Source organism: Chinchilla lanigera, unplaced genomic scaffold (genome assembly GCF_000276665.1).
Source record: "Chinchilla lanigera isolate Chin_1 unplaced genomic scaffold, ChiLan1.0 scaffold00104, whole genome shotgun sequence".
In the NCBI taxonomy this organism is placed as follows: Eukaryota; Metazoa; Chordata; class Mammalia; order Rodentia; family Chinchillidae; genus Chinchilla; species Chinchilla lanigera.
This window is the reverse complement of record NW_004955505.1, coordinates 4485476-4500008: the sequence shown is the minus strand read 5'-3', so window position 1 is coordinate 4500008 and position 14533 is coordinate 4485476. Positions and strand designations below refer to the sequence as shown.

At 42.8% G+C, this 14533-nt stretch overlaps 1 protein-coding gene across 1 annotated transcript in view; it reads right to left on the bottom strand.

The window, feature by feature from the left end:
• The window catches only part of Ipo8 (importin 8), an 84232-nt gene extending 74961 nt beyond the window's left edge, over window positions 1–9271 (bottom strand). The window contains exons 1-2 of the mRNA XM_005407134.2: window positions 8875–9271; window positions 3114–3195 (exon numbers count right to left, since the gene is read on the bottom strand). Of these exons, the coding sequence (XP_005407191.1) occupies window positions 3114–3195; window positions 8875–8958 (166 nt within the window). The 5' untranslated portion in view covers window positions 8959–9271. The remainder of the gene's footprint in view (window positions 1–3113; window positions 3196–8874) is intronic.
• Between the last annotated feature and the right edge of the window lie 5262 nt (window positions 9272–14533).

The following is a 14533-nucleotide window of genomic DNA, read 5'->3' as shown; positions in this document are numbered from 1 at the left end:
TGTGAAAAAATGCTCCACATCCCCGGCCAGTAGACAAATGCAAATTAACACTGAGATTCCATCTCACTCTAGAAAGAATGGCTATCAATAATAGACACTAGAAAGGCTGCAAGGAAAAAGGAACCCTTCCACATTGTTGGTGGAAGTGTAAACTAGTACAACCACTACGGAAATCAGTGTGGAGATGGCTAAAAAAACCTAAAAATCCAAATGTCATTCTACTTAGGTATTTCCCTTCTAGGTATTCTCCCAAAAGACTTAAAAACATCATATTACAGTGATACATGTATACTCAAGTTTATAGCAGCACGATTCATAACAGCCAAATCTCGGAAGCAGCCTGTATGTCCATCAACAGGTGAGTGGATAAAGAACACATGGTACATACATACAATGGAGGACGACCCTGTCATAAAGGAGGACAACTCAGTCATCGGGAGGAAAATAAATATACCTGAGACAATAATGTTAAGTGAAGTAAATCAAACACACAAGTTTATATATTGTATGGTTTGTGTTATATGAGAAACCCAACATATAAATAAATTAAAGAGTAAGATCAATAATAGAAAATAGGGAGACAGATCTTTTGCAAATGGGAAGGAGATCAAGAGATACAGGGAAGAGGGAAGGAGGAAGGGGATATAAACAGAATTAATCTCTGTTATGTACACATATCGGTGTCACAGGATGAATGTAATCATTATGCACTGAAAATATATACCAATAAAACTAAAAGAAGGAAATGATAGTGTCCATAAATATTTTATACATTAAGTAAAATATGACAGAGCACAGGAAACCTTTCTTATAGAAAAATCTACCAAGCAAAGGCATAACAGAGCAGATAAGAATCAAACTCAAACTCTACTAATAAAAAATTTTTAAATAAATAAGAAATGGTAGTTCTATACAAATAAATACAGGGTAGCTATTATAAAGAAGTATACAAGATGTGATTAAAAGTATGATAAATATATAAATTTTTTTAAATTTATATATTACAGTAAAAGACAAATTGCCATTCGTCTCCCTCAAAATACCTCTCCCCTCACATCAAACAGACTTATGATTTTAGGTTTTCTTTAATCCCACTTCTGGAAGCAGTTCTGGAAGTCCCCTTTCATGAGTGTATTAGTCACACTGTCATGACTGCCCTACTGTCCTGAATGAATTCAAAACCTTTATGGTCATTTTGATTCTGACGAAGAGCTAGATCTGGTAAGGCAGATGAGGACACTAATATTTTTATGACCCTGCCTTGCTGCTGGATGGCACTCAGCCACAACATTCACAGTATTTTTGATCACACCTCGTAAAGACATTTCGTGAAAGATGACTTCCAGAACTGTTTCAAAAAGTGGCAAGGAAGATGGGAGAAGTGTGTTTGAAGAGAGGCAGTCTATTTTGAGCAGGATTAATGGTGATGCATCTTTTGCTGCGGTCATTTTAACTTAAACATTCATCGTATATTTGTATCACACCTCATATGTATATGCAGTGACATGGACTAATCCCCAAGGAATTTTTTTTTTTTTTTTGGTACCGGGAATTGAACTCAGGACCTTGTGCTTGCCAGCAGGTGCTTATGCCACTGAGCTGTATCCCCTGCACCTCAAGGAATTATATTTATGTATAATATAAACAGAAAACAACTATGCACCAAATTTGACAGCAGCAACCTAATTGAGACTATTAAGAGCAACCTAATGTATAAACTGTTTCTGTAGCATTTATGTCATATAAACAACATGATAATTAAGATTTTTTAAATGTTATTTCTAAAAAGCTTCATAAAAACACACGGCACTATGACTACTTAAGATTATTAAAATAGTTTGATCAAGCAAAATGTAATTTCAGAATAGCCCTACTTTATAACAAAGATTAAACTGAGACAGTAGCAAAAATTTAAACAGAAGCCTTATATACCTCACTAAAGTAAATCAAAAATGAATTTTTGCCCACAGTTTTTCTTTCTTTTTTTTGTTTTTAACCTTAATCACAAAGGAATCTTTCAGGAAATCATATACAGTGATTGACAATATAATGACATTTCAGGGCTGGGGATTTAGCTCAGCGGCACAGCGCTAGCCTGGCAAGCACAAGGTCGTGAGTTCAATTCCCGGTACCGGGAAAACAAAACAAAACAAAAAAACATAATGACATTTCCATGAAAAGAAGACTACACAACCAAAGGTCTACACTGCATCGCCTAGGTGTGTGGTAGGCCTTAACATACTATGTACATGGGTTTGTGTAACAACACTCTGCTGTTTGCACAAGCACAAAACTATCGACTTGTTTCTCAGAACATGTCCCTGTCAAGTGAGTGACACTGTGTATTTTTATAAACATTTTCCCAAAGCTTAGTAATTCCTTTCGTCTTTATTTCTATGTTCAAATGAAATTAAACATTTTCTCAGCCAGTAGATTAGGATCTTATATCTATAAAAATACCTTCCACCTGAATACATCAAGACTAATATTCACCTAATGTCAATGATGGTCACTTCTGAGTGATAAAGAATTTTAGTTTCTTCTTTGTATTTCATATTGTTCTATATTCATCTAATGAATACTATGGCTTACCATGGTTTAACTTATACTTTTACTTTACAGCCATGCAGAAGCAATATGAACTTGAAATTCTGCATTCTGCTCCTTTCTGGGGTTCACAGCGTGTGGCGACTACTCTGTCGTGGTGCGAGGCAGTGGCTGCTTCCGCAGCTCCTGGTCGGCTGTAAGACCAGGTGGATAAACAACTGACACACACACATATACATATCCACAATCTTCATCTATAAGCCCGAAGGTGAGGCTAGGGGGAAACCATAGGGTACTGGGGAGACGAGCTACTGAAGTGGGGAAAGCTGAAGGAGAAAAGGTTGATGTCACAGACGGACAGAACTGGTGGGTGGAAGCAGGGCGGCGGCAGCCAGGGAAGGTGTGAGTGCTCAGTACCTACCTCTACATTTCCATGATGAAAGCAAGTGAGCTTTTATGCCTTGGAAACATTTCATGGGTGCTTCATTTTTTTAGAAAGTATAGATATTTAGCATTTTTCTATAAATAAATTATTCATAAAGGGTAAAAAAAGAAAACCAACTTACCTGCCTGGCGTACTGGGAATTCCACATGGTCAGAGACTATAATCCGAAGTAAACTGGGGGCAAAATTGATAATCTTGTAGGACTGAAATTACAAACAAATGTTTTTATTAAAAAAGGCAATATACACAAATAGCTATTGGCACTTACTACTGAATACACTACTAGGCAAATGAAAGAGAAACTTTTAATGTGAGAGAACTTCTCCAATGATAAACAAAGATTACTAAAATATTTCAAGTCAAAATAATTTCCTTTTATGCTCATTTGTCAAAATGCTCTCCAGAATGAGTGCACCAATTTATACTCCCAGCAGTAGTATGTGAGTGTCCATCTATCTAATATAGGTACAGTATTAGCATTCCTCTGAAACTTTAAAACCTTTGAAATTACATTTCCTCTACTACTAAGGAAGCTGCAGGTTATTTTTTGTTGGGGGAGGGTATTTTGTTGTGTTTTTGCAAGTTTGTTGTTTCCCTTTTTGTTGTGTTTCCTCTACAAATCCTTTTATGCTTTATCCCTTTGTAAATGGGATATTTGGCTTTTTTTCTTAATTCTAAAACTATTTATGAATTTAAAGTCTCAGCCTTGTATTTGACCTACACATCACAAGTGTTTCTTCCCAGATTATTTGCACTTCAATTCTGTCGATGGCACGAAAACAGGAAACAAAAAATGTCACCTACTGACCGTGGGTGCTCCGACACAGCACAACAGCCAGATGAAGTTCAGCAGTGTGCAAGCAAAGGGGAGGAGCCCGTCCACACTGAGCACGGCGACTCACAAAAAGCCAGGGCCAAACGCTGTGCTCACAGCTGCCCTCTGCTACTGGAGTCTTTTAAACTCACGCTGTCTATGGAGACAGTGCTGATGGAGCTCCTGCTCAGCCCTTCTGCCTGTCATTTCACCCTACAGGCAGGTTTCACTTTGGTCTGCTCCAAAGTTTGGCCATCATGACCTCAGAAGCAAAAAACAAAAAACTAAAACAGAGCAGCCTGCTCCTTTTGACCATGCCCTGTGCAGAGGTCCTGCGCCTAGGCTCCCCTGCAGCCCTGCCGCAATCCCAGAGCCCACACGGGGCCTCTCCCAAGACACTCCTGAAACAGAGTCCTAATCTCAGAGCACTCAGCTTCCCTTCTCCTGGACAGAGCCTGGGTCTATGCATCATCCCCTTCAATACACATCTAGGCTTGTGCACCCCAGTCATGCTTTTACTTAATCACTTCCTATTAATTTATTTCCAGTAGCATTTGTTAAGGGAAATGCTTGAGAAAACATTAAACAATAAAAATTTAATTTGGAGAAAACTGACATATTCAAAGTACTGATCCTGAGCCGGGCATGGTGGTGCCACACACCTGTAATCCCAGCACTCAAGAGGCTGAGGCAGGAGGATTGTTGCGAGTTTGAGACCAGCCTGGGCTACAAAGTGAACTCAAGGCCAGCCTGAACTGCATAGTGAGACCCTGACTCAAAAAGACAAAAAAAAAAAGTACTGATCCTTTCCACCTAGGAACACTGCCTTTTAAGTCTTTCCATACCCTTCAATAAAATTTTCAATTACTTTGTAATTATTCTTCCTTTCATACACAATCTTCAGAGTCTTAAATCTGTTTTACTCAAGATAAATTCTTTTTTATCCTTAATTGAAACTACCAGAATTTTAAGGTAGGTATTTCTAAAAACAGATTTGTTTTAACAGCAATTTACATGAAAAAAATTAATACACATTCAGCCAAATTTTCTATAAATTCCACATATACATTATATAACAATTGGCGTTTATTACTTTTTACAGAAAGATCTTGCAATAAATCAAAATAAAACACATATAGTTCATTCCAATCGTAAAAACTGGGTTTAGTTATTTTTCTTACCATAGATAAATACAAAAAAACCTTTACATTAACATTAAGCTACTTATTTAAAAGTAGCTATTGAATTTCCAGTCGCTGGTGTTATATACCTTTTGCTTGCCACTTTCAAAACTGCTGAGATGTCCTCTTCCAGTTTGGATTGAATCTGTGTTAATTTGGCAGCTGAAGCTTTCAGGGGGTGAATTTAAATATATTCTCATACAGCTTTCCTCACAAATATTACCCAATGGCTTTGCCCCTCTTTGAGCTCCAAGTTTCTAACAAAATAAGATGACTTATTTCTCAACGGTTTGTTTGGGATATTTACTTTGTGTCTGTGAAGTTTTCTGAAAGAAAGTTTTCTTGCTTAGCTAAATTTTGCACTTTATGAGAACCAGAATAGAGTGAAGTCCTGCTGCTTTTCCATTTTCTGACTCACTGCTCCAACTGCACTACCCTTCCTGGTGTCCAACGCGCTGCGTGGAGGGTCTTCCTGAGCTTGCTGTCCCCTCTGCTCTGTCACAGTTGCTCAAGCGTCCCCACACACTTTCTCGGGCACCGCCTCTGGGCGCGGGTAACCTCTCTGTAGCCCATTGCATGTAACCCTCACGAAAGCACCGCCTGTACTATAGCTCAACAAATACATGACTCATATAAGAAGACTCCTAAAGTGCAACAGCATGATGGGCTGGAGGAGGCGTAGCTCAGTGGGACATTTGTCAAGCATGTGTTGAGCCCTGGGTTTAGCTCTTGGGCCTAGCATAAAAGAAAAAGATGCCTACGGCTACATGGGAAGCAGAGATTCCAAAACTTGGAAATGAGTATCTTTATTTCCCTGTTGAGAACAAGTGGAGGATGATTTATTAGAGAAAGACAACTTTGTGAATGAGTTACTAAGCAAGACACCTAGCACTACCCGCTACGAAGCCATGGGGACTTCTGATAGAGAAAAAGTGAGGAAGGCAACAAGATTCACTCTCAGCATCCTGAGAAAAAACTGAAAATCCATTTCTCATAGAAACATTGCCACAAATGGCAGACAGGAAACCAGTCGCTGGTGAGAGAAAAATGTGGCCTGACAAAACAGACCTTCCGAGGAGAATTCATCCTTGGGAACACAGGCTGTTGGGATGAGGCTGCCTCCCCGGCTCACAAGCAACTGGCCAATCAGTGAGCGCCCTGCAGGAGCCGCCCCACCTCCTGGACGGGAGACCAGCAGAGAGCACAGCACTGGGGCTGGGGCTGGGGCTGGGGCTGGGGCTGGGGCTGGGGCTGGGGCTGCAGCTCAGGGGGTGAGTGCTCACCTAGCGTGTGCCATGCCTTCAGTTCCATCCCCAACATCACAAAAGAAACACACTTTTTAAAAATGTATGACAGACAAAGTAAGATATTACGGTATGGTAAAGGACAATGTACAGGCAAGCTTAATGGCGCATGCCTATCTATAATCCCAGCACTCTGGGAGGCTGAGGCAGGAGGATCTTGAGTTCGGGCCCAGCTTGAGCGATGCAGTAACTTAGTGAGATCCTGTCTCACTAAAAAAAAAAAAAAAAAAAACTGGGATGTAGCTCAGTGTGAAGGCCCTGGGTGCACTCCCCAGTACCATAAATAAAACACAAAAAGGACAAGCATACAAAACCCAACAATAAGCCAACATGGTGCACAGCTGTGATCCCAGCATTGGGAGGCTGAGGCAGGAAGGGTGCTGCAAGCTACATAATGAGTTCAAAACCAGTCAAAACTACATAGTAAGACCCTTTCACAAAAAAAAACAAAACAAAAATAACCATGTTTTACAGTAAAAGTGACATTTTACTTTGGTAGTCTTCTTATAGACAATTCCAAAAAACTTCGAGCACATTAGAATCCAAAACATTATATAAAATATAAATGCTAAATAAACAGCATGATAATTAACTTTATCTATCTAGCAGTGCTACAGTGAACCCAGGCGTTGTGCATGAATAAGCTACTCTTAGAAGTTGCAGGGAAATGGTCTGCGATGAGTTGGGTAGATACAGGGCAGGGCAGGGTGAAGATGAAATTGGACTGGGTGAAAGGGATTGGATTGGGTGAAATGGAATGAAACATTATGAACAAAAAAATAGGATTGAGCCTTCAAAGTCTCCTACTTCTGCAAACCTTCCTAGCTACCTTGTCCACTCCTGTAACATCCACTGTACTCACATAAATAATAATTAATTTCATGATAAATCCGAAATAAAGCAAGGTTAGGCTAACAGGGGCAGGACAGTATTCAAAAATACGCTCCCTACTGACACTATCAAAGTAACCTCTGGAGGGGCTGGGGATTTAGCTCAGCAGCAAAAGCGCCTACCTGGCAAGTGCAAGGTCGTGAGTTCGGTTCCCGGTACCAGAGAAAAACCAAAAAAAACACACACACACTCAAAGTAACCTCTGGCCTCCTCTCCTGTTCGTACTAATAGATTTCAAATTCCGCCTTTGTTTGTTCTTCTGACTAACCCAGGAATTGCCATTCCTCCAGCCAATCAACCCGCAGCACTGGTACTCCGAAGGCAAGGCGCAGGCACCGACTTTAACCTTCCCTACGCTGGGTGGCAGTCCTTTCCTTCTGAGGCAAGCTGGGCTTCAGTTCAACACATCTTCTGCTCCAGCCAGTGTTTCACTGAGCTTTTACCTCTTGAGAATCCTGGATGCGCATCTGCTCCAAACTCCACACAGATTTCCAATTAAGATAATTCCTTTCAAAGATTCACAGCCCTATCGGAATCAACTCCAACAGAAACATTTACTCAAGACAGCTATTATCACACTTTAGGAGCCCAAAATCACCAGGAGAGCTAGTTAAACACAACTGGTTTCCACCCCCGGTTTCTGATTCTTTAAAGTCGGGGTTGAAGCCCCATAATTTGCATTTCCAACAAGTTCCCAGTGACACTGATGTTTCTGGCCCTAGGCCACACTTTGAGAACCCCCAATTTAGGAATATTCTTTCATGTTTTAGCGTTATCACAACCTCAAACCGCCTTCCCTCCTTCCCAGGGAGAAGACCTTAATTTGAACCTTCTAGTAAGAGTCAGTGGTTCACACATATGTGTATACACGTATGAAGCGGGGGAAACAACTAGTGTTTGGGATCACTAAAATTTTGAAAGTCAGGGATGACACTGGAACAAGGTCAAGGCCAGCTAGGAAGAACGGAGAATGGAGGATAAAACAAAGCCTTAACACATTTTAGCTTTTAAAAGAACCGCCTGGCCTGGTGGAGACGTCTGTAATCCCACCTACTCCCCGAGGATGAGGCAGGAGGATCACAAGTTCCATGAGGATGGCCTGGGCAACTTAGTGGGACCCTGTCTCAAATAAATAAATAAAAGAGGCTGGGGCAGTAGCACGACAGGACCTGGCTCAAGCCTCAGTCCCATAAAATAAAATAAAAGGCTAGGAACTGTGGTTGGTAGTTGAGTGCTTGCCTAGCAAGAGCAAGGCCCTTGGTTTATCTCCAGTACGGCTAAAATAAAAAGGAAGGAGAAAGAAAGAAAGAGGAGATCCCTCCAAACGTCTGATGTGCCTTTGCTACAACACAGGGAAACTGCCTGCTCTTCCCGAGCCGTGCCCGGACAGCACTGCCCAGAGCGCCCACAAACTCTGCCTGTCCGTGTCGAAGCTGCTGCCGAGCGAGCGGAGGCAGGCGAGGCGAGGGGCAGGGTTTCCCACAGCAACACCTAAAAAGGGCTGGCCCTGGAGAGGAGATGCACGCAGATCCGACGGGCAGCGGGCTTCCCGTCCGTCTGTCCCCGAGTCCTCGGTCCCGAGAGCGCCGGCACCGGGGCGACGGGGCCACCTCGCTGCCCGCCGCCGAGGACGGGCGCCCCAGGTGCCCAACAGGTGCGCGAGCCGCCCGGCCGGGGACCGGCACGCCTCACCTGGTTGAGCTCGTTCTCGGCGGCGATGCGCAGCTTCGGGTCGATGGTGCCCTTCAGCGCCTGGATGATCCGGTTGAGGTCCATCTCCCCAGCGGGGGGCTCCGCGGCCCCCGGGCGAGTAGGCCAGACTGCAGCTTCAGCTTTCGCGGGCCCTCCTCGGCCGCCTCCTCCGCGCCCCCTACGCTGCCTCACTCCCTACCCCGCGCCGCCGTCGCCACCCACAACCACTTGCTGTGCCACTCCGACTCTGCGCCCCCTGTCTTCCCTCTTTCCCCCCCACAACTCTCCATTCACCCTTTTACGACAGCCGGTGGGAGGCGGGAGGAGAAGAGGAAGCAGCGCCACCTTTACGGCAGCCCCTTTCCCCGGGCGTGAGGCCATGACCGGCTCCGGTAGGCGGCCGCCATGATGCTATACGGAGAGTGCTCTCCGCTTCTCCCCTCAAGGGGGAAACACCGCGGCCTAGCGCCAACAGGCAGGTGCCATGTTGTTGTACGGAAAACAGTCTCCCGCCCCTTCCCTAGTGGGAGAAACCTGAGCCTGCCGCCTGTCTCTGACAGCTGCTTCCAAATTAAGCGTAGATAGATGGAGTGACACTTTTAGTTAGCCCGAGAACTGTTTGGGCATCACATACGAGCCTGCTCCGGGAGAGATTTGTTGGAACCGTGAGATCATGCAGTCTCCAGGACACAGTTTCCTCACATGTGGGAGCCATCGCTCATTCATTCACTCACTGAACATTTCTTAAACATGTATTTTTAAGCAGAACCCTAGGATTTTTAGGAACAAAATGAGTTCGACTCAGGGTAACATGAAGGAATCCAGCCTGACAGAACAAATAACGTAAAAGATATATTTTCAGAGTGTAGAAACATTGATGTAACGGATTTGAATGTCAGTTTCAGAAAATTTTCCAGACCCTCTCAGAAAAGTAGTGAAAAGCAAGGAAAAGGGTTACACTCCTTCCATCCACTGTAACCATATCTGACCCCACAACTTCTACATAATAAAAACATCAAGTCAGCTTTTCCTCATTGTAGTCCAGAAAAGTAACCGTAGAGTAACGATGACTGTGGACAAAATATAGCTGAGAAGATGTGATCTTCCCAGGAGCCCAAGATAGCTTGATGCCGGGCATAGTCGTGCATACCTGCAATCAATCTTAGCTACTCTGGAGTCTGCAGTAGAAGGATCGCACGTGTGAGGCCCACCTGGGCAATTTAAGGAATCCCTGTGTTAAAATTAAATTAAATTAAAATAAGGGGTGGGGGTGTTAGTTCAATTAAGTGGGTTTAGTTAAACGGGTGGAAATTGCGACAGAAAACTTCCCCTCCTGAAACAAGACCCTCCAGTTTGTGCAAAACTTCATAGCAATGAGCTGTTTGTGTCTCTGATTGCTGCCAGTATCACCCCCTTTTGAACCCATTATCCACACACCCATCAGTCTTTTTTGAAAGGTTAATACCATCATTTTGATTTTCCATAAATTTCACAATAAAATGCAAACTCCTTAAAACTGCAGGATCTTAAGAAATATAGTGCCTTTCATCTCCTTCACTAACCTGCTCTCTTAGAGCTTGTGATTGTCTCCTGTACCTCTGAAATCTTAACTCCAATGTCCTCTTTTCTAGTTAGAACCTACTCTCCCCCATTCCACTCCTGTTCTCCAACTCAGTGTTGAATTCTCCCTGGACCACCCCTCCTGACTACACCTTTTCACGCTTTGAAGTAATTTCTCAAGCCTTTACCTGACCCACTGTACAACACTGACACCTGTACCAACAGGCATCCTTTTCTCAGACTCAGCAATCCTACTCCAGTCTTTAATGAGCACCAGCTTCCTTCTTTCGGTGGTTGTTCCAACCCTGGACTCTTCCCAGCCCCTTCCCCACCTCACAGGACTTTGCAAAAATGAGAAAGCCACCGGGCCAAGTTCACCAGCACATAAATTAATCTCTGCCTACCCCAGTCACCTCCTCCCCTCCCCTGGAAGTTAATTCTTGCCTGTCTCCACCAGAATCTAGCTCCATAAATCTCTCTTCTGTGTATCTTTTTATTAAAATGATTTGGAGTATTATTATATGCTCTTTGTTGACAATTTATAAGGTTTCCTTCAATATTTTCAGCCTCTTGACACTGACTGAGCCAGTTTAAAAACATTTCCCCTATTTAAAGAAAAAACTGTCTTCAGTAAAGTTCTCTAGGTATTACTTGTTCTTTTACACTCTTCAGTCTAAAGAATGGCCTTCAGTGATGACCTCTACTTAACTGCCATTCCTGCTTCAAAGGGTAGCCCCAGGTTTCTTCCCTCGTTTCCACTGAAACTGCTGAGCAAATAACAGTAATCCCTTTAGATACAATGCAAGAGATATGCATTAGCCTTCCTATTCACTGTCTCTCTCAGGTATCTGAGACATTGTATTATATGCTCTTTTAAATAGAGAAAGAGAGAGAGACAGAGACAGAATCTTTTTTTTTTTTTTTTAGTTTTTTAAAACAGGGTCTCACTGTGTAGTCCAGGCTGGTCTCGAACTCATGGTAATCCTCTTGCCTCAGCCTCCCAAGTGCTGGGATAATAGGTGTACACCACTATGCCCAGCTATTTTTGTTTTCTTTTACAGATACATTCCCAACCTTCTGACCACTCAGTCACCCAACCCTAAACACATGTGCTTCTCAGGACTCTGTCCTGTTTCTTTGTCTTCCACCCGTTTTGTTTAGGCATTAATCCATTTACCTAACTTTGCCGGGGATTTAGCTCAGCGGGTACAGCACCTGCCTGGCAAGCACAAGGTCCTGAGTCCCATTCCCAGTACCAAAAAAACAAAACACTTACCTCACTTTAGCAGTCAACTTAATAGACACTTCATAAAAATTTTAACCAAGGTCTTCCTTAAAGTTGATGCATTCAAATATCTACTACATGTCTACCAGGGGGTACTCCCCCCCAAAATTTTTAAGGCACGTATCTAAAAATGAAATCTGCTGGCACTAAAGAAGATGTATTGGGGTGAGGACAGATGTGATGTAATTGTTCCAATAAGGTAAACAAGTAGTGAAACCACCAAAGGCTGCCACCGGTGCAGGGAAGGTGGATCACTCACACATTCATACAACAGACAATCGTACAACACTTTGGAAAACATTTTGTCAGATTCTTATAAAAAAAAAAAACAACTAAGCATGCAACTACATATGACCCAGAAATTATACTCCTGAGCATTTATCCCAGAAAAATGAAAACTCATGCTCTCACAAAACTTGCACATGAGCCAAGTGTGATGGAAAATACCTGTAATCACAAATTACTTGGCTGAGGCAGGCTGAGGCAGGAGGATCACAAGTCCAAGACCAGGCTGGACTGCTTAGTGAAACCCTGTCTCAAAATGTAAAAAGGGCCAGGAATGCACCTCAGCACTCCCGAGCTCAATCTCCTGTACCACCACCACCATCAAAAATAAATTAATAAAATTGCACATGATAGTTTACAGATGATTTATTCATTACAGCCCTAAACTGGAAGCAATACAGGCATCCTTCAGTGAGTGAATGGTTCAATAAATTGTAATCCATTTATACCATGGAACACTCCTGAGCACAAAAGGAATGATACATACAGGAACCTGGATGAATCTGCAGAGATGTATGTTGAGTGAAAGTCAACCCACTGCCTTAAAATTAAAAATAATTTACAGAACAGAGCTCTGGTTTTGGAGGGTTAACGTGGGAGTGACTAGAAAGGGCAGCCTGAGGGCCTCTGCGGGGTGGGGATGCTCTGTACCTTAACTGTGCCGGTATGACTGTCTTGGTTGTGATACTGCAAAATAGTTTGCAAGATATTACCACTGAAAGGACCTGCAGAAAAGAACATGGGATTGAGCTGTATTTCTTAGAACTGTGTATGAACCTATAGTTATCTCAAAAATTTTAGCAGAATACATACTTTAAATGTCCATGTTTCCATGAAAACTTTTTATGCTTTGATAGACTCAGTGACACCAAGTTACTAAAAAAACAAAGCTATCAAATTAGGGGTAATAAAAAAAGTCAAGAGAAGAAAACCGCAGGCTGTCAGGTTTTACACTCAGATTTCTTCACTTTGAAAACAGTCTGCCCTAAACCATCTTCCACAGGCTTGCTGCTGAGTGCCCCGCTCCCGTATTACTTTGCTCAAGGGGATTTCTGTGTTTATAGGTAGGCTTGCTGTGTTTCGGGCAGGACTTGAACCAGCCACAGTGTCCTGTGTTATCAGGGTTTGATTACGGGCCTCACCTCTCTGCCCATATCCCCGTCTGGTTCCAAGAGCTGCCATGAGCACTAAATGTGATAAGCACGCTCCCCATGACACAGCTCGAAGTGGGGACTGCGAACACTGCGGTCTGTTTAAGAGAGAAAACACACCTTACTCAGCCTTTGATGAGAGAGGCATGAGACATAATCTCACACTAAATCTGTACAAAATAAGCAATCCGTAAGTCCTCGATGAGTAAATACATGAAAGCGAGAGATAAGGGGCCTGAAACAGAGTATCTGCAGTAGGAATGAAGACAGATGCCAGACCTTTCACAGGGATGAGTGTCTAGTTAGGCGGGCACACAAATAACTAAGGGAAGTCAAAGATTCTGAAGTTTGAAGCTTTGATGACCTATGGAAATCATTAAACAGGGAAAATGTAAAGTAGATGTTGGAAGAAAGAAGTTGTTGGCTCTGGCCACGAGAAGTTTACACAGCTAGAGACTGCCGGTGAGCAATCAGAAATCCACATTTACCTTCACAAAAGAGCTGGGGAAGAGGAAAGAAACCATGGCAGAAGAGGAAGGAATCAAGGAGAGCGGCAGAGAATTGTGAGTCCTGTGTACACGGGGCATTTGATACCAGACACGACGGCATGGCGTGACTGTGGAACGCAGCATTGGAGGCGAAATCACTGGCATGATTACAGCTCCAATTACAGAAAGTAATTTTTACTCCAAGCACTGGTACTGTGGCCTTTTTTGAGATTTAACATTTTAGTCATCTAAGTGGAATATCACACAGCTGTCTTCCCCATCTGTTGGCACCAGCTCGTCTGTTGGTTAGGAGGTTTGAATCTAATCCATATGGTAAAGAGAAAACGGGAGTTAAAAACCAATGTATAAAAATTCCCATCTTTAATAGCGCATCTTTTGAACCATGTTAATCTATAAGCAAATACTATAAAGCTTATACTTGCACACCTGTTTCAAAAGTGTTTATATTAACTGTATTGTCTGTACTGTTCTTTTGCTGTTTTGTAAAAGGTTGTCTGTTTTCCTTTTATTTTTAAAATAAAAAAAACAAGTGTTCATATTGGCAGAGCTCTGCATCATAGGTCCTGACATGTATGCAAGAGCATCTATGTACCTCTTGTAAACGTTAAAGCCTTTACACTTTTTGTTTTGTTTTGTTTCCGGTACCAGGAATCGAACTCACGACCTTACGCTTGCCAGGCAGGCGCTGTGCCACTGAGCTGTATCCCCAGCTCCTGCCTTTATACTTTCTTTCAATCAATGGCGAGCTCCTTTAAGACAGCACATGTAACCAAAAGCCTGCAGCAGACTTTTCTGAAAGAATGTGACAGACCTCACAGAACTGTTTGTGAGCGGAGGTAAGAGGGTCACAACTGCGGAACAGGCACTAG